Source organism: Coptis chinensis, chromosome 2 (genome assembly GCF_015680905.1).
Source record: "Coptis chinensis isolate HL-2020 chromosome 2, ASM1568090v1, whole genome shotgun sequence".
NCBI classification, from domain to species: domain Eukaryota; kingdom Viridiplantae; phylum Streptophyta; class Magnoliopsida; order Ranunculales; family Ranunculaceae; genus Coptis; species Coptis chinensis.
The window spans coordinates 80,891,981-80,910,554 of record NC_141457.1 but is presented as its reverse complement, the minus strand read 5'-3'; the positions used below and the strand labels follow the sequence as shown (position 1 = coordinate 80,910,554).

At 36.7% G+C, this 18,574-nt stretch overlaps 2 protein-coding genes and 2 long non-coding RNA genes across 7 annotated transcripts; 2 read left to right on the top strand and 2 right to left on the bottom strand.

Moving 5' to 3' along the window:
• Positions 1-426: 426 nt before the first annotated feature.
• On the bottom strand, positions 427-3,682 carry LOC147518188 (uncharacterized). Of its 3 annotated transcripts, none has more exons than XR_015211723.1 (4): positions 3,667-3,682; positions 3,397-3,473; positions 2,563-2,691; positions 427-1,474 (listed from the first exon to the last, which is right to left on the bottom strand). It is a non-coding gene; the product is annotated as an uncharacterized LOC147518188 (long non-coding RNA). The 3 variants fall into 3 exon arrangements; XR_015211724.1 differs by lacking the exon at positions 3,667-3,682 and having other exon boundaries at positions 427-733; positions 1,177-1,474; positions 3,397-3,628; XR_015211722.1 differs by lacking the exon at positions 3,667-3,682 and having other exon boundaries at positions 3,397-3,625.
• A 581-nt stretch (positions 3,683-4,263) lies between these two features.
• Positions 4,264-5,249, bottom strand: LOC147518187 (uncharacterized). The gene is made up of 3 exons (XR_015214017.1): positions 4,817-5,249; positions 4,681-4,714; positions 4,264-4,323 (listed from the first exon to the last, which is right to left on the bottom strand). It is a non-coding gene; the product is annotated as an uncharacterized LOC147518187 (long non-coding RNA).
• Positions 5,250-6,160: 911 nt separating this feature from the next.
• LOC147518186 (uncharacterized) lies at positions 6,161-8,260 on the top strand. The gene is made up of 3 exons (XM_086594744.1): positions 6,161-6,404; positions 6,809-7,043; positions 7,530-8,260. The coding sequence occupies exons 1-3, from the start codon at positions 6,223-6,225 to the stop codon at positions 8,019-8,021; spliced, it is 909 nt and encodes a 302-aa protein (XP_086450870.1). The 5' UTR covers positions 6,161-6,222; the 3' UTR covers positions 8,022-8,260.
• A 264-nt stretch (positions 8,261-8,524) lies between these two features.
• On the top strand, positions 8,525-18,230 carry LOC147518185 (dihydrofolate reductase-like). Of its 2 annotated transcripts, none has more exons than XM_086594741.1 (6): positions 8,525-8,708; positions 9,292-9,387; positions 9,495-9,593; positions 17,162-17,203; positions 17,327-17,558; positions 17,942-18,230. In XM_086594741.1, the coding sequence occupies exons 1-6, from the start codon at positions 8,643-8,645 to the stop codon at positions 18,088-18,090; spliced, it is 684 nt and encodes a 227-aa protein (XP_086450867.1). In that variant the 5' UTR covers positions 8,525-8,642; the 3' UTR covers positions 18,091-18,230. The 2 variants fall into 2 exon arrangements, with proteins under 2 accessions (XP_086450867.1, XP_086450868.1); XM_086594742.1 differs by having other exon boundaries at positions 17,922-18,230.
• Positions 18,231-18,574: the final 344 nt, after the last annotated feature.

Sequence of the window (18,574 nt, the reverse complement as noted above, 5' to 3'; positions counted from 1 at the left end):
TTTGCTACACGAAATTTGGATTTTTTCACTACTCATAAACTTGCCAAGATATTTAGGTTACCAAAATTCTATAGCAACCGAATGTTTTGAACCGAATTTGTGAACACACTGACGTGGCACTCATCAGGCAGGGGGTGCGTGTGTATTGGTCAAAGAAGTACTGAAAATCAAGGTCTCTCTGCTTGCCACGTCAGTGTGTTCACAAATTCGGTTCAAAAGTGTGAGTTGTTGTAGAAACACTCTTTAGGTTAATACCAGCTTAACTTGCAACTTAAGAATTAGTAATAACAATGCACCTTCAACATGGAAATTAGATGGTATTTGCATGATATTGAATTCAATCGGGCATAGAAAATGAAGGCCGTAGAAATCAAGCATAAATATCCATGTGAAAGTGAAATGCAAACTTTTCCAAAAACATACAAATCTTGTAACCCATCCACTAACTAAAAACTATGTCATAGTCATAATCATCACCAGACAGCCCTGAAGTTTTGATATATATTTTGTAATTTGTACATTCCTTGAATATATATCCATGTGTTGTACCAAAATGTGTCATCTAGCAACTACACATCGTGCTTCCAGCATTCTGATAACTATGAGGATGCATTTGTAGACACGATTTATTGTTCTATACAGTAGCCATTCTCGAATGAACTGATGTACATTGTTTGACTTTTTGTATGATTGATTTAGTAATCCCAAATTGCGTTCTACTCATCTTGTAATCCTGCAAATAAATTCTAATTGAAATGAGACATTGGCACAACTTCTACTGCAACTTATAGGATATACCTACACAGGCTTATAATCTTATCGATTTTTTTAAAAAAAATAATCGCACATGGTAACGACACAACAAATTACTATATTAGCTTGACCTAGACTAAAATAAGCTTATAGTGAATTTACATATGAGGAAACGATTACTAATATAATAATTAAAGTTGCCGAACGATTTTTGGCCAAGATGTATAGGAAAGTCCAAATCTGAAACCATGATTAATAACCGTCAGAGACGTTAATAGAATAAACAAATCCTCATTGATAAATTGACTATCATAGATTTTGTACCTAGACAACATTACATAGGAATGTGAAAAATCGAAGGACTCATAGCTGGTGATGGAAACTATTATTGCAGAAAAAGGTAAATGAAGCAAATATACAAACCTGTTATTAAGTCATATAGGAATTGGTATTATGATATGCGCACCTTATTAACTGATGTCCCGAGGACCCCCTCACAATTAGACTCTTGGCATGTTAAAGATTTAAAAATAAATCAATGTTATAGGCTATACAGTCAACATTAAATTGTCAATTCAACAAACAATAAGCAAGTAAATCCTTGGAGTTGAGAAAGTTGAAGCTAACCATAACATACCTTTTTATAACGATCAAGTGAAGACAATCCCGCGAAGAATCATTCGCATTTGGTGTTGAATTGCCAATCTCGGACCAAAAAACACTGATAGAAAAACACCGAGAGCCAAATTAATTAGTAAAAGTGAAAATTACAGCAAGAGATCACATAGAATCAAAATATATGATCAAACAAAGAAATGGTGAATAGATGAGGGATCCAAATATAATATAAAATTACATCCTAACATAGAAAGAATGATGCATTCATGGTAACATAACAATGATCAAATTATAGTATCCTCAATCAATATAAGGCTCAAAATTACATATACTACCAACTGGCAATGGTTATAACATCACATAATTTGAAAAAAAAACAACACCTGTACACGAAACACCAAAATATAGGCTATTTGCATAGTATTGCCCATGTAAATTATTCTAATAACATACTAGCTATCTTAGAGACAATAGTTTTGTGCATGTGAAATTACAGTATTGGAATTCCAAAGGAACCCAACTTTATATTGTTACATTGCAAGTCTAAATTAAAGTAAATAGGAACTCTGAAATTCTTTCATTTGGCCAGTATAACATTATATGTACAACTCAGATGTACCTGATGAATTGTGATGATAGGCATTCCCAATTATCATATTATCCTAATCTAAGCGTGAGGTGGTGGGGACTCAATTGATCGCATGAACAATCACTACATGTATAACAAAATCATATACTTTGAGGTTACGGATCCCAATAATTGCATATCACATTAAAACATAAAGAGAGACATAATGCTTTAACGAAACTAAAACCTTGATACCAAATTTAGTGAAATTAAATTATCGTCTTCAAAATGAATTGAATTTACAAATATGATAAGAGAGATTAATATTACTCTATACTCTAGCCACCTTACAATAAGTAGAAACCCTTTGGCTATTGTTGCATCCTTGACAATGCAATTATGCAACACAACTAACATGGGAACTAAGCTCAAAAGGAAGGGTGTAAGGAATACTCCTAGGATGCCCTTCTCTTTTAGCAAAATTATTCTTTTAATCAAATATTGAAAGAATTTTATGTGGCCATGAGCAAGAGATGTGGTATGCAGCATACGCATCTTGCAAGATACAATCTGCAACAGATTTATACAATCCCCTCGAGGCATAATCCAAACACTTTACATACCGATATTAGGATGCTGAAGTGATTTCTCCTAAGAAAGAAAATTCACCAATAAATAATCGCCATCACATTAGCAGCTACAACCCAATCAATTCATTCTGAAAGGAGTTTTACTCAACTACATAATCAAACCTACAGCGAATGAAATAGGTGAGCAAAAACAAAAACTTTATTACAAACTCAAAACTGAAGTACAATAATTTAGAAATTTACGGAATCCAAAACCAAGAAATTCCAGTTAAAAAGAACCATACTCATAATTCGACGGAAAGAGAAGAAGATGACCTTGAGGGCAGATGGAGAATATGCAAAGTTTGGCTAGCATAAATATTTATTAGGGAAGAGATCGCGAAATTTGACACTGATTGTGTGGCCACGACCATGGCTGATAGTTCTTCAGGCTACCAGACCTACTGTGTACAGAGCCAAGTACTTATAACTCAACCACATGAGCCAAAATCCCTTTCAGTCTCAAAATCCCTTAGGACGTTTTTCTTTTTTTCTCAAGGGTACAAAGTTACCCAACGTTAACAGTAATATAGTTGAGCCCTTATTATGTAATAAATATTTTTTTTAAACTATTTTCTAAGAAAATTTGAGTTTGTGGTTTATCGTTTAAGAGAAACATAATATATGGTATAACTTGTTACAGATTACCAAAATCTCTAAATTTTTGGTCTATTGGTTCATTAAGCTATAACCAACATAACCAACTATTTAGTAGGCTTAGTAGCATTTCTCAAAAGAATTAAACAGTTGATGATACCAAATTTGAAATGGAGAGTATCTATAACTACGTATTTTTTTTTTACAAATGTAGGATCTTCAAAAACTTACATTGAGTATTTGATTGCTTTAACAACATCTTCAGCAGGGAGGAAGTCATTGACTGCAACTTCTTTGTTCTCATTCTTCTTATATTTGTTAAAGCAATGAGTTAAGGAAATAAAGAGTATATGTGCGTACAAATAAATACTTCACTGCAATATATATTAGTTGCGTGAAATCAACTTACGGGACTGATACCTCAGAGTTAAGAGTTACAAAATTCCTTTAATTTGAACAACCAAGAAAACTGTAAAGAAATAAAAGCATGAAAGTGGATACAGTCCTCAATGAAGCGGCCGGATGTCGGTACAAGGCAATGAGGAGCAAGCTCCTTGATATCGATAATGATCTAAACTCGGGGAAATAACAACGGTCTAGTATTTAATTTCATCTTTGCGTCAAACTATTTGTATCGAAAAACATAACGTTTTTCGGATGGTCTTCCCAAATTTGCTTTGATTAATTTAATTTTCTGGGATACTTCCGGCTAAGAGATAAAGAAGAAACTTTGTTAAGAAGACCAAACTAAACAACCATTCTCGGTATAAAATGGTTTAAAATGCAAAATATAGAAGCGTATTCAGAAAAACACCTCAATAGCCCAAACTTTTTTAATGGTCAGTCATAACTATCTCTGGTTCTTCTAATGGCCTTCTTGCTTTGCAGCCTCTTTTGCTCACCAATTGCAGCCCTGATGTAGCGGGAAGAGAGCCAACAGTAAGTACTTAAGAGATTCCTTTCTTGATTAACACTTAACAGTAGGCACACCAATTTCTGCTTTTATTCTACGATAGTAGAAAGGTTCCACTGATGTAATTACAATATGAAAGCCAGAAGCCAAAAACATACAAAAGTATGATTCTTACATTTTAGCTATTTTTTCTTCTGCTCTTCTGAAGGTGGTGGCGGAACATAAGAAGCAGCATCTATAATTGCCTGCCCAATTTGTTTAGTTATAACAAAAGTATCACAAGAAGTAGATGTAAGTGTAATCACAATATCAACAAAGTAACCAAATATAAAACCAATAGTATTTGCTTATTTGGTCTATTTATGCTGAAAATCATCTTAAATCATTACCTTTAATTATTATGCTAAAAATTAACTCTAAACCATTAAAAAAAAATCACAATTGTAAAGAGTATTCTAATATTTTTGGTAATAGTGCAAGAAACTTTGGTATTATATCCTAACACCTGTTGGTTTTACCGTTTTGAGATTTTGACTGGAAGTCCCCTTAGTTTTTTTTTTCTCAGTACAGATGATATATTTAAAGGTAAGCGAGTGAGCTACCCGTAATTTTCCCAAAGCATCTTCAATGTTACCCCTGAAACAGAAAATCTAATGAGATCATATACTTAGGCAGCAAAAATAATGGGTAACAAAAATGAAAAGAGGATAGAAGATAACTGCAATTATCTTATCATACCTGTTAAAGAAGAGGGCTTGGAGTGGCAGAGAGAACCGAGAGACTGATGGTGCTTGAAAAGTTTGTTTTTTTGTGTGAAGAAGAAGGCTGGAGAAAATCAATGACAAAAGGTTTTCTTTTTCTAGCTATTGGAAGATGTCACAGTTTGACTATAAATAACTAATCAAATTTGTGAAAATAAATTCCGTTGATGAGATTGCTTCCTTGTTCGTGCCAATCAGAGTTTTTTTTCTTCGCCGTCATTGGGGTTTTGGGTGTTTTATTTTTTGGTTAATACAGTAGTCGAAGGTTTTTTGGGTTTTTAGGATTCTTATAGTTTGAAGTCGGAGGGTTTTTTCTTTAGAATCAAATTTTGTGTTTGTATGATTCGTAGGTCTATCACGAATTGGTTTGGAGAGTGGCGTGTAATTGTTTTTTCATACTTCTTTGTATCTCGAAAGCATATAACCAATCTCGAGAACATCCAACGCCTGATGTAATTTGTAATAAGGACTGACTCGCAAATAATCAAAATACTGTCCTGACTTTTAATTAACTCTGTGTACCCACTTAAAAATTGTGCTGACGTGGCGTGCTGAAAACCCTTAGGAGCATTTTTGCCCACTTTGTAATAATGGTTTTAGATTATGGTTTACAAGCCCCATTAGGGCATCTCCAATGGGGGTGTAAAATTACACCTCCACTTAGGCTCCACTTATATATCTAATTACATACTATTGTATAACCTATAAATATCCACACTCTATACTCTCCGATGGAGAAGTGTAAAAGTGACGTCCTGATGTACGAGTTAAAAAATTATAAATTATGACTTTAGAATTAGAAAGGGACGTTACTTAAAGTGATGTTTGAATTTTTTTTTGTTCGGACGTTGGTTAAAGTGTCGCCCGAGCTATTTATCAACTGATAGCGAAATGAGAAATTTCCCACCTCCTCTATCAACTAATACTCTATTATCTACGGTATACCACCCCCATTGGAAAGAGATTTTTGATATTGGGAGTGTAAACTTTACACTATACGGTTTACACCCCTATTGGAGATGCCCTTAGAAAGAGTTTTTTGAATTTAGGGGGGGAGAGGATTTTACACTTTATACTGTTCACACTCTCCATTAGATTAGATTAGATTAGAGATGCTCTAAGGACCGATTTGGTAATTTAGAAGTGTAAAAACTCGTCGTCAAACCCCATGCCCAACACGTCGACCAAAATATTTGTTTCGTGGTGAAGTGGCTTAATCGCACGTGTATGCGCCATCCCACTATTTCAAATCATGGTTATTAGTGGGCGGTAACCGTTTTAACTGCCACTTATAAAAACAATAATTGAACAAAACATAATCAAGTAACTTTGCTTTGAATTCCAACACGTTTTTTAGAGAAAATTCAGTAGAGATTTTGTGCAATGGAAGGAATGGTGATAAGGAAAGGACCATGGATGCAAGAAGAAGATGAAATTTTAATGAATTATGTGAAGAAACATGGTCCTAGAGATTGGAGCTCCATTCGATCCAAAGGCCTTTTGCCTCGAACTGGAAAATCTTGTCGTCTTCGCTGGGTTAATAAACTTAAACCGGATTTAAAGACGTAAGTAAATTTCAATCATTGTATATCACAATGTAGTCATGTTTGAATTGCCTTGCTACTTTATTCTCTTTAGACGAGATAGCAACATTTTTTCTTTAATTGTTTGTTTGCTTAAGCATTTCTATGTTTTTTTTTCGATTTTTACGTGATAACTTCACTATGCCCTGTCATTTTTCCTATTTGTTGCATTGTACTTTATACATAATTTTCTTTAGTTCTCTGAAAATTCTTGTTTGAACCGGGAAGTAACATAAAATTTGAACAGATTATACTTAAAGTTTAAGGTTTAATGTATTTTGATAAACAAGAAGTAGTTCATACTTTTCTTGTTCTTTGTACCCTGTTTTATAAGTATCACAACTGATGGCAAACATTATCTTCTTGATTAAATTTCTGGTGGGAAGTGGATGCAAATTTTCAGCAGAGGAGGAGAGGACGGTAACCGATTTGCAGGCACGAATTGGCAACAAATGGGCACAAATTGCAACGTATTTGCCAGGGAGAACTGATAATGATGTTAAGAACTTTTGGAGTACTAGACAGAAGAGGTTGGCGAGGATTTTGCAGACATCAAAGGCACACAAACCGCAGAAAAGCAAAGGAAAAGCCCCTGCGCATCATCCAGTGACTACTATGGAGGTACTGAAAAATCGTACAAACCAAAACTTTTTTTATGCATCTTTGGTTCCAAAGGTGTACAATACGGTAATTGTTACTTCTGTTTTGAAAAATAAGTCAATGCAAGTACGCAACCACCCTGCTTTACGTTATTTTCTTCTTATAAAAAGGAGCAATTATGAGCAAAACAGAATTTTCTTTAAGAGCAAATCATGTAAACACGCATTTTATTTTCTTTAACGCGTAATGGACAGAAATAACGTATTTGTGTTTATAATTTATTATCTCTGGATGTGTATTCCCAATTGCATATATTTCTGATCAAAACTGTGGAAATGGGGTGATATTGCTCTTTTAAATCTAGTTCTTGTTATATAATAGAACTGATTTATTTTGTGCGCATTTTGATTGTAGGCAGTAGCAATTTATTTCATCAAATTTATTTTGGATTTATTGCTAAGTTTTAGATCAACCAATAAACCTTGTGTGGATGTTACTTCATTTCAGGCTTCTCGGCCGAATTCCAGTTCAATGGAGGAAGTATCATCGTCAAAGGATCAGTCATGTCAGCCTTCATATATGGAAAATCCTGAAGTGATCAAGATGGTACCCTTGCAAGATCTGATGAGCCCAGCTTTACTTAGCTTGGAACCAAAGCTACCTCAATTTGAGTTTACACCTACAGAAAAGAAACCTTTCATTGACCATCAACCGCAATTCTCCTTTCCTCCACTTCCTCAGCCTACACTAGATCTTTCACTCTTGCCAGAATGTCAAGAACTTGTTCCTGGTAGTAATACAAATCTTATGGACATGCTTGGCAATCAGTATGCCTCTGCACCTGATAATGGCTCACAGTATTTTGGACCAAGGGGCAGCGGCCAAAATGGTGGAAAACGAGATACTGACATCCCTTCAACCCCAGATAGCTTCTTTGATGATTTCCCGACTGACATGTTTGACTATATTGAATCCCTTCCTAGTTCTTCGGAGTGGTAGTCTATCAATGGTGTAATTGAAGTACTGAACATGCAGGAGTGAAAGTGTTCCGTTTCGGGTGCACAGTTATTCTCACTTCCCTGGCATGTTGTAGGATCGCAGTTGTCAGTTATCTTTTCTACTCTGTATGGACTTACCTCACTTACCTATTGGACTACTATTTTCATGTAATGGTTTTCATTTTCTCGGATTATATATTCGAGAACAGTTATTCCTAAAATTTCATTTAGTTGATTGCATTAAGGGAACATCTGCTGACTTATAATTGGCACACTTAAATCAGTATTCAAATTAGGTTGTACAGGCCCGGCCCAAAGGAAAAATGAGGCGCAAACTTGATTAAGTCCTCAACTATAGCCCAATTGAACGGTAGAATATTTGTTAGGTTTGCATCTACAACACCAACCATATATATGTAGTTGGGAAGGTAGTTGAGATGGATGGCTCTGATCGCATTTGCTATTATTGAAGAGTTAGCTAGGTAGGGAAAATGGCCTACAAAATTCATGCTTACCTCCTATTTCTCTTCTTTAGTTCCGAGTGATAGTGAACTTTCCCCGAGGAAAGAGTGAAGCAAAATGGAAGGAGGAAATGAGAAGAAAATGAAGATCCTTTGCTTGCATGGATTTAGAGCAAGTGGGAGTTTTTCGCAAAAACAAATCAGTAAATGGGGTTCCCTTCGACATGGTTGGTATTGCTATGGCACTCACCGACTGTTGTACTATTTATTTTAGACTTCGTAGCTTTAGTTGCTTGCACCTAATTGTTTTCATGCGTAATGGTACGTGAAGCAACACACATATATGGACTCAGCAGTATGACTTCTGGTGAAAGTGATAAGCTGAAATGATACGTCGATCTTTTCAATAAAAAACCCTAAAAATAACCTCGACAAACAAATTTGTGAGGTTATTAGAATTCTCCAATTGATATGAATCTTTGTGAGGGTGATCAGGACGTAGGACGGTCATCCTGATAAAAGTTTAGTTTCAATTAGTCTTCTTGAGGTGCATGGCTATATGCATAGGCGGACCTAAGCACAGCAAGTCTTGAACGATATATGGACCCTTAATTCTAACTCTTTGACGCCTAGTTGCTTAGGACAACCAAGCAACAACCTCTGCATATATAAGGAGGTATTTTAACTTACGAAAAAAATAGCGCTTTAAAATATTTTGTGGTCTACTTGTTTTCATATACACTCTGATGACCAGAAAAGTTTTGGCTCATACTCATGAATTCACATGAAATTAATTTGTCGCCACTGTAGGTTTTTCTAGACGGGATATTCCCTGCAGGCGGAAAATCAGATATTGAAGGCATTTTCCCTCCACCTTACTTCGAGTGGTTCCAATTTAATGGCAAGGTAATATATATTATTGAGAGAAAAAATTATTTGTTTCTAATTTCCAAAACCGTAAAAGTAAATATTATTGGCATATTAAATTGGCCACTTCTGTGAGAATTATTCAGGAATTCACGCAATATACAAACTTGGATGAATGCGTTTCGTACCTATGTGAGTATATAGTCACTAAAGGACCCTTCGATGGACTACTGGGATTCTGTCAGGTATGCTCTCCTTGTCATAGTGATAAGTGTTGCAATTGAGTGCACTTGCAATTTTGCAAAAATACGATGGAGAAGATAATTCCATATTTCTATTACTTCAAAACTTGATTACAGCAATATCCACAAAGGGGGGGGTGCGTGGGTGGGGAAGGTCTATTACAGTATTACTGACATTCTCAAATACCCACTTGGTTAAGCTATGTGCCTCCCTGTTAAGAGTTCTAGCTATCCACTTAGGATCAAAATTTTCAGATATAGAAATATAGAATAGTGGTTCAAAACAGAATTATAGATTAGTAAACAGTTCCAATCTGAAGGTGTCTTGCTGTCTTTGATTGATGTCATGACATTTTTGTTATCTCCTTGAAGTTGGACACACCCTAGCTCTAAGCTGCCTAAAAATTTGCTTGCTCAGGGCTTGAAGCTCTAAACATTTTTTTTTTGAAAAAGTTACAGGGTTAAAGCAGACTCCTACCTATTGATTAAACGTCAAAGAGTTACATATCTCCTTAAGATTATGATCATTAGAGGGAGAATCCTAATAAAACAACACTAGGCTTATAAGCCTTACAATCATGAACACTCATGAACATAACCCACATGGGTACACAAACATAGTAGCATATAAACATCTATCGTTTGCCACCAAACAAGAATTTATCTCTTAAGACTGGATGGTTATTCCTTAGGTGTTTCTGTGCATTATCAAAATTATAAAAGAAGGTCCCACACTCACAACAAATATATTGTTTCGGCAATAATCTGCTTCAACACAACAAGAGCAAATGATAAAGAAGACACTAAGAAACAGAGAAAATTTGATGTTGGGAGAGATAAAATTGAACCAAGACAATGGCTGCCTACGTACCTAAGATCTATTTTCTAGGGATCAAGTTTCAACGTAGTTCACATTCTCAGAAAAAATGGTTTTTATATGAATGAAGAGGTTGAGTCATCAGAGGACTGTATTTGTTTGTGTCACAAGAATTGTTCTCTCTTTGAACTTTTATCCTTATCTTTTTATAATAATGAACCTGGATATATTGATAAATAGACCAATTATTGGGTATAGCTAGGATTACAGATTTGGGCTGGATTCGTAGGCTTAATGAGCCACAAAGTGGGGGTCTATACATCGCCCTCTCTTTGGTGGATGGGCAAAGTCCATGTGGCAAAGAAGTTAATAGAGCAAAAAAAAAAGGGAAAAACATCGATTTAAAAGAAAAAAAAAAATGGCACAAAGTATTGGCGTGCATAATCTCATTGTCAAAGGCGACAGGAGGCGAAAATTATTGGCGACAAAAAACGGATATAATTAGCGAAAATTATTGACAGAAATAATTAGCAAAAATTATTGGCGGAAATTATTAACGGAACTAATTAGCGAAAATTATTGGAGAAAATAATTAGCGAAAATTATTAGTGTAAATAATTAGCGAAAACTATTGGCGGAAATATTACAATGAAATTCGAACTTCTGTCTCTTTCATAATATAATGCTTCTTTAAAGGCGAAAAGAAATATCCCATCAGAAACTTCTGGAACATCTGCTGCTACCTTTCAGAACCTAGTAACAAAAGTACGTAACTTTTCGTCACGTTGTTGCTTGATGTTCAAAAGTGAGTTGACATCCTTTGGCGTCTTGCAATTGTGGCGGAAATGATTGACAAACTGATTTTCTACTTCATTGTATTGGTGAATTGATCTTGAAGGCAACTCACTAAACCAGCGTAATGCTTTTCCCTTTAGAGTTGATGGAAAGAGCGTACACATGAGCGGATCATCTCCACCCATAACACCAGCTTATTTTTAAATGATAGAACATGCAAGTCAGAATTTCTTTCCGACTCATCATAAAGCTCAAAATCGGATTGTTTGAAGTCAGGATGGTGGTAAGCTTCCTGAATGTCGAGTGAAAACTTATCAAGTACGCCATCATTAATTGTCAAGTTTTTCATTTTGACGTCCTTTGACTCTTTATCGTTATCGTTAAGTTCTTTTGCAATCAACCCTTTCAACTGTTGTTCTGTTAGAGTTAAAGTATTGGCTTGAACAGTTGACCCCGGTCGTGCCCATGTGGAGAAGGACACCTTCCATTGTCTCTTATTGGAGTTAGAGATCTTTGGCGGTACACACGATTAGCTCCGACCAGTGATTGTCTTTCTCTATCCCTGTAACCAGCCTGTTTAGGTCGGTAGTCACCCTTGGCAGGGTGGTCAGTATAATTATACTGCTCCTCCATATTTTGTTGCTCTTATCTGCGATGCCCGCCTTCCTAGTCATGTCGGATATATCTCGGATGGCGGTCTTCCCTGAAATTGCTTCTCAGAGGTAAATCTTCCCTTTGAGATCGGACATGTCTAAGGTAGTAGTTATCCCTGCCAATCCGATTCTCCCCATAAGTTCGAGTAATAGGGTCATTACTCTTAGAGCGTGCACTGTTTGATTGTGCTTAAGAAGTAGCACGTTGCTGAGGACGATGAAGTAGATCTTCAAGATGGTCCAATACACTGGAATGGCCTGCATCCCTACGTGGTCGCCTTGATGTAGTTGAATTGGCAACATCGTCCACCGACCTTTGCCTCTTTGCCAGTTTCCTTCTCAAGTTCCTATATATTTAAAATTTTGACTCGTCGTAACTCATGCTCAACCGTATTAGGGGTGTATTGGCTGTTATTATCACCTTTTATGTTAGTTGGTGTGAGAGTAATGTCCACGTCCATATCCATGTCAACTAAATGATCGACATAGAAGGATGGCAGACCGTATGGAGGATTACCGACTTGTAAGTTTTCTTGTTGCAAGACTGTTAGGGGTGGTGGCGGTGGCATTTGTACTGTCGTTTGTGGTGGCGGTGACAGTGCTACTGTAGTTGGATGTTGAGAATTAATCCTACCACTAGAAGCAACTCAATTGTTCAACGATTCTTGTGTTGGCCGACTTGAATTTTGAGGGTTGCGCGCGATTCTTATTGGTAGGAGGAATATGTTGACTATTCGGTCTACTTCTTGTGCTTACCATCTTGATTGCTTCACTTGATTACCACAGACGACGCCAATTATGTTTCGGCAATAACTTGCTTGAATACAAAGAGCAAATGATAAAAAAGTCACTAAGAAACAGAGGAAATTTGATGTTGGAAGAGATGAAACTAAACCAAGACAATGGTCGCCTACGTACCCAAGATCTATTATCTAGGGATCAAGTTTCAACGTAGTTCACATTCTGAGAAAAAATGGTTTTTATATGAATGAATAGGTTGAGTCCTCAGAGGACTGTGTTTGTTTGTGTCACAAGAATTGTTCTCTCTTTGAACTTTTATCTTTATTTTTTTTATAATAATGAACTTGGACATATTCATAAATAGACCAGTTATTGGGTGTTAGGATTAAGCCCTTGGGCCTAATTGATTTGGGCTGGATTCGTGGGCTTAATGAGCTACAAAGTGGGGTCTATACACATATGTTAGACCAAAGTGTCATCTGGATGCTAACTTGTTTCATCATAGCTAAGGTAGGACTAATCTCACCAGGTAATTAAGTGCCCCTTGACCACGCTTGGAGAGGGTTCTTTGTATTTCTTTGGCCTCACCGTAGTCCATTCCTATACTTGAGTTGCCTTCTGAACTCTCGACCTTGTGCCAGGTGGAGAGATAGTATGCACTTTATATCTGGTCTGTTGTTCCATGGGAGCACTAGCTTCTGCTTGCTCAGTAACCATAAGTTTCCAGCTTGGTCTCTGCAGAAAGCACCAGCAACTGCACTATTTATTGACCTGAGAAAAGATGCATCAAAAGTAACTTTAGGACACATATTAGATAGCTTTCCAAGACAAATCCATTCCTTCCATTCTGGCCTTGTTTTTGGACATCCATATTTCATACTATAATATAAATTATAGGCAAGTTTTCTCTTAAACGGACTGTTCGTTAACGTACATGTTATATAGTGTCTTGAGCAGTTTATATAGTGTCTTGCACAACTTATATAGTGTAAATAAGCTGCCCACGAACAAATTAATAGGTGTAAATTAAAAAGTTGTTCAAGACACTATATAATCTGCCCCAGGAACATGTCCGTTTAACAGAAAGCCTGAAATTATAGGTACTTTTTCTTTAAATGACAATAGTAGGGGCTTTTCCTAGCTAGCGCCTTACCTTGCCTAGAAAGAGAGGGAAACAAAAAAAGATTTTACTTGTAAGGTCGAGAAAATTACACAATTTGATCTTGCTTTATTTACAATCGTGAGGCGACATTAGTAAATGTCTACATGAGATAGGCTCCACTTGCGTCAAAAATTTATGTAGAATTTGAGTTTTCTCAAACTTGTGGACAGATAGAGAACCCTTTTTTGGGTAGATGTTAGAGCATCTCTAGGAGAGACACTTTCCTAGCATCAAACACCAAATTTCCAACAATGTTGATGAAAACACAAAAAAAACACCAAACCAAACACCAAATCGGCCAAAATTTGGTTCAAGTTTTGGTGCTGTATCAAATCTCTCACGCGGTTTTAGAAAAACTGCTCTGTTTTTCTAACACTGCATGGGCTTGGGTTGCTAAGTGGGCTTCTATGGTGCGGTTTTACCAACACCGCCTGGGCTTGGGCTTCTATAGGCGCAGTTTTGCCAACACCGCGTGTGTTTTTTCTAAAAATTAAGAATTGTGCAATTAAAGAAATTAGGAATTGTCCAATTGTATGAAGAAATTAGGAATTGTGCAATTGTATCTAAAAATGATATGATTATGATTATGTATCCAAAATGATCCAAAACCTATGATTATGATTATGTATACAAAACGATCAAAATGATCCAAAATCTATGATTATGATCCAATATCCAAAATGATCCAAAACCTATCATATTACATAAAATTTATTTAGCTCTCTTCTTACGCCCCTTACCACTCGATGCCTGTCCTCTCTCTATTTGGATGTTCCGAAGCTGCTCCTATAAGTTCATAACCTGAGAACCAAGATCTTCTCTATCTGCACGAAAGTTAACTACCTCAGCTTAAAGTTCCTTATATCCATGATGTTGTTGCGTATACACCTGCTGAATATTCTCATACGCTTTTCGAGTCTCGTCATACACACGTTGGGATTGCTGATATGTTTGAGAATATGCCTCCTCTCTTTCTTGGCTATAATGATACACGGCAGTCCTCATCCCATCAAACATACAAATCTGGTTCTCATATCTTTCCCGAACCTCAGCCTGAAAATCCAAAAAAATACATTGTGAGTACATATTATATATATAATGAATAAGAAAAATAAAACAACGAACTAAACTCACCGTGGTATACTGATCAATCTGTAGCTCTAACTCATGGCAACGAGCATTAGGCACCTCAGGAATGGAAATGTAAGTAGCCTCTCTATTAGGTCCACACACGGCAAACATCTGAGGATTACTGGAAGACACATGAGTTGGATGATATGCATTCAAAGGTTGTGGGTTGTAAATAGGTTGTGGCGGATGAGGAATACATAGCTCACGTCTCATCCCTTCTAGGCCCACAAACTTGAAGTTGCTAGCCCAACCAACAGGGGGCAACAACGGACCCATGGAGACACGGTTCCACCATCTATAATACTGATCAACAGTCTGCTCAACAACAAAAGAAGATGCAGCTGGCTAAGGACCACAACTGGCATGAACTTCATGAACTTGAGTTCTACTCCATGACTTAACATCAGTAACATTTGGTATGGGAGCACATGGAACTCCATAACTTCCAGTCATCTGTCTCCAACATCTGTCTCCACAGTACCAAACCTTACAGTCACGTGCGGCAAAAACAACTCTATGACGTGACAACACATAAGTATGCTGCACAACTGGATCGTCAAAGGCAGTAGACAAACGCCAAGGTCTCCACTCAATAGATGGCAATGATCTAATGTCAATCTGAGCACGAGCCATACATACATTATTTCTAATTTGCCCCCTGTTACGAGTCAAGTGAGGCCCTGACCAACTAGCAAATCTAGGGCGAGTATTAACAATCATGTCTATGTTAGGACAAAGACAACGAAAGTACTCATAAAACCAAATCTCTAAAAGTCCTGTGAATCCTGCAATCTGAGGATTTCTACTTCTGAATGTCTGTAAAGATTTATCTAACGCCGATATCAATGTGGCATATATTGAGCTACCAAGGTCATAATCTCTCATATTATGCAAATCGGAAACATAAGCATAATATCCAAGTCGTGCTGTAGAATGACCATTTGGAAACAGAACATGTCCAATAAAAAACATCAGAAAATCCCTAACATACACATCAGCACCCTCACTACCAGGTAGAACAGTCAAAGCTAACTTTGTTCGTGTATCAGGATCCAAGATGGGTTTCATATATTCTTAATATGAGATAGCTTAATACTAGAAGAATCATAAGCATCTGCATCCAAGCGAGGAAAACTCACAAGCATACTACCAATATTCTCATAATTTGTATTAAAAGGTATCGGTTGGTCTATACCGATACTCAACCCAGAAATCATGGTGAAGTCTAGTGGTGTGAACTCTAACTCCGCACAAGAAAAATAAAATGTATGAGTTGTATTCCACCATCTTTCTACTAAAGCTATGACTACTGCCCAATCAGCCTTCTCATAATCTACATCAACCAAAAGACCCAAAGGTGTACACAGAATACTATCTCTAATATGTACAAACTCATCCAAACTCTTAATAACCTTCCACCACTTTCTAACACCAAGTAAAGCCGATCTAACTCGATAGTCAATAACTTGTTGATATTATGAAAAAAATAATAATGCATATAAGATAAATAATTAATTGGTCTAACTCAACTAATTAATGCATAATATTCAAAATATTTAATTAAAACTAATTAATTACTTGAGAATTAGCCACAACACTCGACACGTGTTTTGTATCACGTGTAGAAGACACAACTTGTATATCAAGTGCTTCATTGGGATTAAATTGCCAATCGAAGTCGTTCATTTGATACTCAAGTACATAGGGATGTCTATCAATCGGCACGACATCCTCAACTTCTTCTCCCCCACCTTCTTGTACTTCCTTCTTGATAAATTGCCACCTTCTTGTACTTCCTTGGGTTCTTCTACCTCTACTTAATCGCCAATGTCGTTTGTATACTGCCAATGCACATTGTCATCACCGTCGAAAGATTCAAAAGGATCTATATAAAATTTCAAGAGTTTATGTAGGTTTTTGTTTTTATTTTTTATTAAGGAGAGGGTTTATAATTGAGAGAAAAGTTAAAAGTGATTGAACTGCGCAGTTTTGGTCATCTTTATATAGAAATAGCATGCGGTGTTGAGAACACCGCGCGGTTTTTGGAAAATTGCGTGGGTTTGGGCCTGTCAGATGGGCTTTAGTGGCGCGGTTTTGGGAAAACCGTGTGGGCTATATGGCGCGTCATTTGATGTCAAAAATTTGATGTTTTTTTAGTTTGGTTCAAAATTTTGGTGTTTTTTAGGTTTCACTCCTAAAGATGCTCTTAATATGTTGTGATTCTGGCTGCTCTTAGATATCACATGTTTACTTGTTCCAATCTATTTTTCAGGGAGCAGTATTGGCTGCCCTTCTGCTAGGATACCAAGCTCAGGTGACAGTTTAATATTAATCGATCGATGTGCTGGGAAACAACATTCTTGTTTCTAATTGTGGTTGTTCTGCAAAACTCAACTATTTAGCCCTTTTGCCAATAATGTACAGCTTCATGTTACAGGGTAAAGTTTTGAAGGACCATCCACCATTTAAACTGTTTATCTCAGTATCTGGGATTAAATTCAGAGACCCGAGCATATGCGACATTGCTTATAAAGATCCCATTAGAGTGAGATCAGTTCACTTTATAGGTGCCAAGGACTGGTTAAAAGTGCCATCTGAAGAGTTAGCTGCTGCCTTTAAAGATCCGTTGATCATAAACCATCCTCAAGGCCATTCTGTTCCAAGACTAGGTAAGCCATCATTTTTGTTGCTTCAGTTCATAGACTGCATTAGTATCCTCTTTCTGAATTTCCATCCCTTGAAATTTGAACGTGGTGTTCCCGCCGACCTATTATACATTCATCTTCATTGTCATAACTATCATCATATTCGTGTTCATCATCAATCATATAGATATAAAATGAATTTGTCAAGAGAGCTTTAAGCCATCATAGTGTCATTAAAATTCATTTAGCAGTATGATTGATACTTCATCATCAACATACATATTTGAGATAGAACGATTTTGCGGCCTGCGTGTGTGTTTGTGTTCGTGCGTGCGTGTGTTCTTTTGTTTTTATATGGAAGATTTAGTCTAATATTGAAATTAACAGATGAGGTAACTGTTGAGCAGCTCTGCCACTGGACAATGGACACCCTCCAAAGCAACAGTGGAAGCAATCCAGTGAAGCAGGGAGACGCCCCTGGCTAAGGAGACCGTTTCTGAAGAAGGAACTGAGAACGAAAAACCTTATTTGCCGAGGCGTTATAAAGCCAAAATGAAGGATTTAAGAGTGAATAAATAACCTTTGATATTTGTGGGCTGTAATCAAGTTGGAGAAAGAATTTGAGAGGGAATAAAATGATGAAGACCGAGTAGAGATGAATAACAATGATGAAATCGTACACTAAGCAGACGATGTTCTTTTAGTACTCCTTATCAAGACCACTAATAAGATGTATCTATAATTCTGTACACTTTGTAAGTACCCTCCGTTCTGCACTACAGGACATGTGTCCACATACTAGGTCGTACTCCATCAGCTCGTACCAATCCATTAGAGCGTACCAATGACCCAACACCCAGGTCGTTCCAAGTAGCAGTTATAGCCATATATAGAAGCAAATCAACTAGCGCAATCCTGGAGCTCAGTTAACGCACCAATCAAGGAGACATTAACTCTGTAACATCAGAGTAATGACGAATCATGAAGATAGTACACAATGTGGATCTACACTTCATAATGGCCTGGAGCAAATAAGGAAG

What these genes read in the sequence shown, in the direction of transcription:
- LOC147518185 (XM_086594741.1), top strand. Translation starts at nt 8,643, where the DNA reads ATGGATTTAGAGCAAGTGGGAGTTTTTCGCAAAAACAAATCAGTAAAT. An exon ending in ATGGGGTTCCCTTCGACATG is followed by an intron (nt 8,709 to 9,291) that starts GTTGGTATTGCT and finishes TCGCCACTGTAG; the next exon opens with GTTTTTCTAGACGGGATATT. An exon ending in GACTACTGGGATTCTGTCAG is followed by an intron (nt 9,594 to 17,161) that starts GTATGCTCTCCT and finishes TCTATTTTTCAG; the next exon opens with GGAGCAGTATTGGCTGCCCT.
- LOC147518186 (XM_086594744.1), top strand. Translation starts at nt 6,223, where the DNA reads ATGGAAGGAATGGTGATAAGGAAAGGACCATGGATGCAAGAAGAAGAT. An exon ending in CTTAAACCGGATTTAAAGAC is followed by an intron (nt 6,405 to 6,808) that starts GTAAGTAAATTT and finishes TCTGGTGGGAAG; the next exon opens with TGGATGCAAATTTTCAGCAG. An exon ending in ATCCAGTGACTACTATGGAG is followed by an intron (nt 7,044 to 7,529) that starts GTACTGAAAAAT and finishes ACTTCATTTCAG; the next exon opens with GCTTCTCGGCCGAATTCCAG.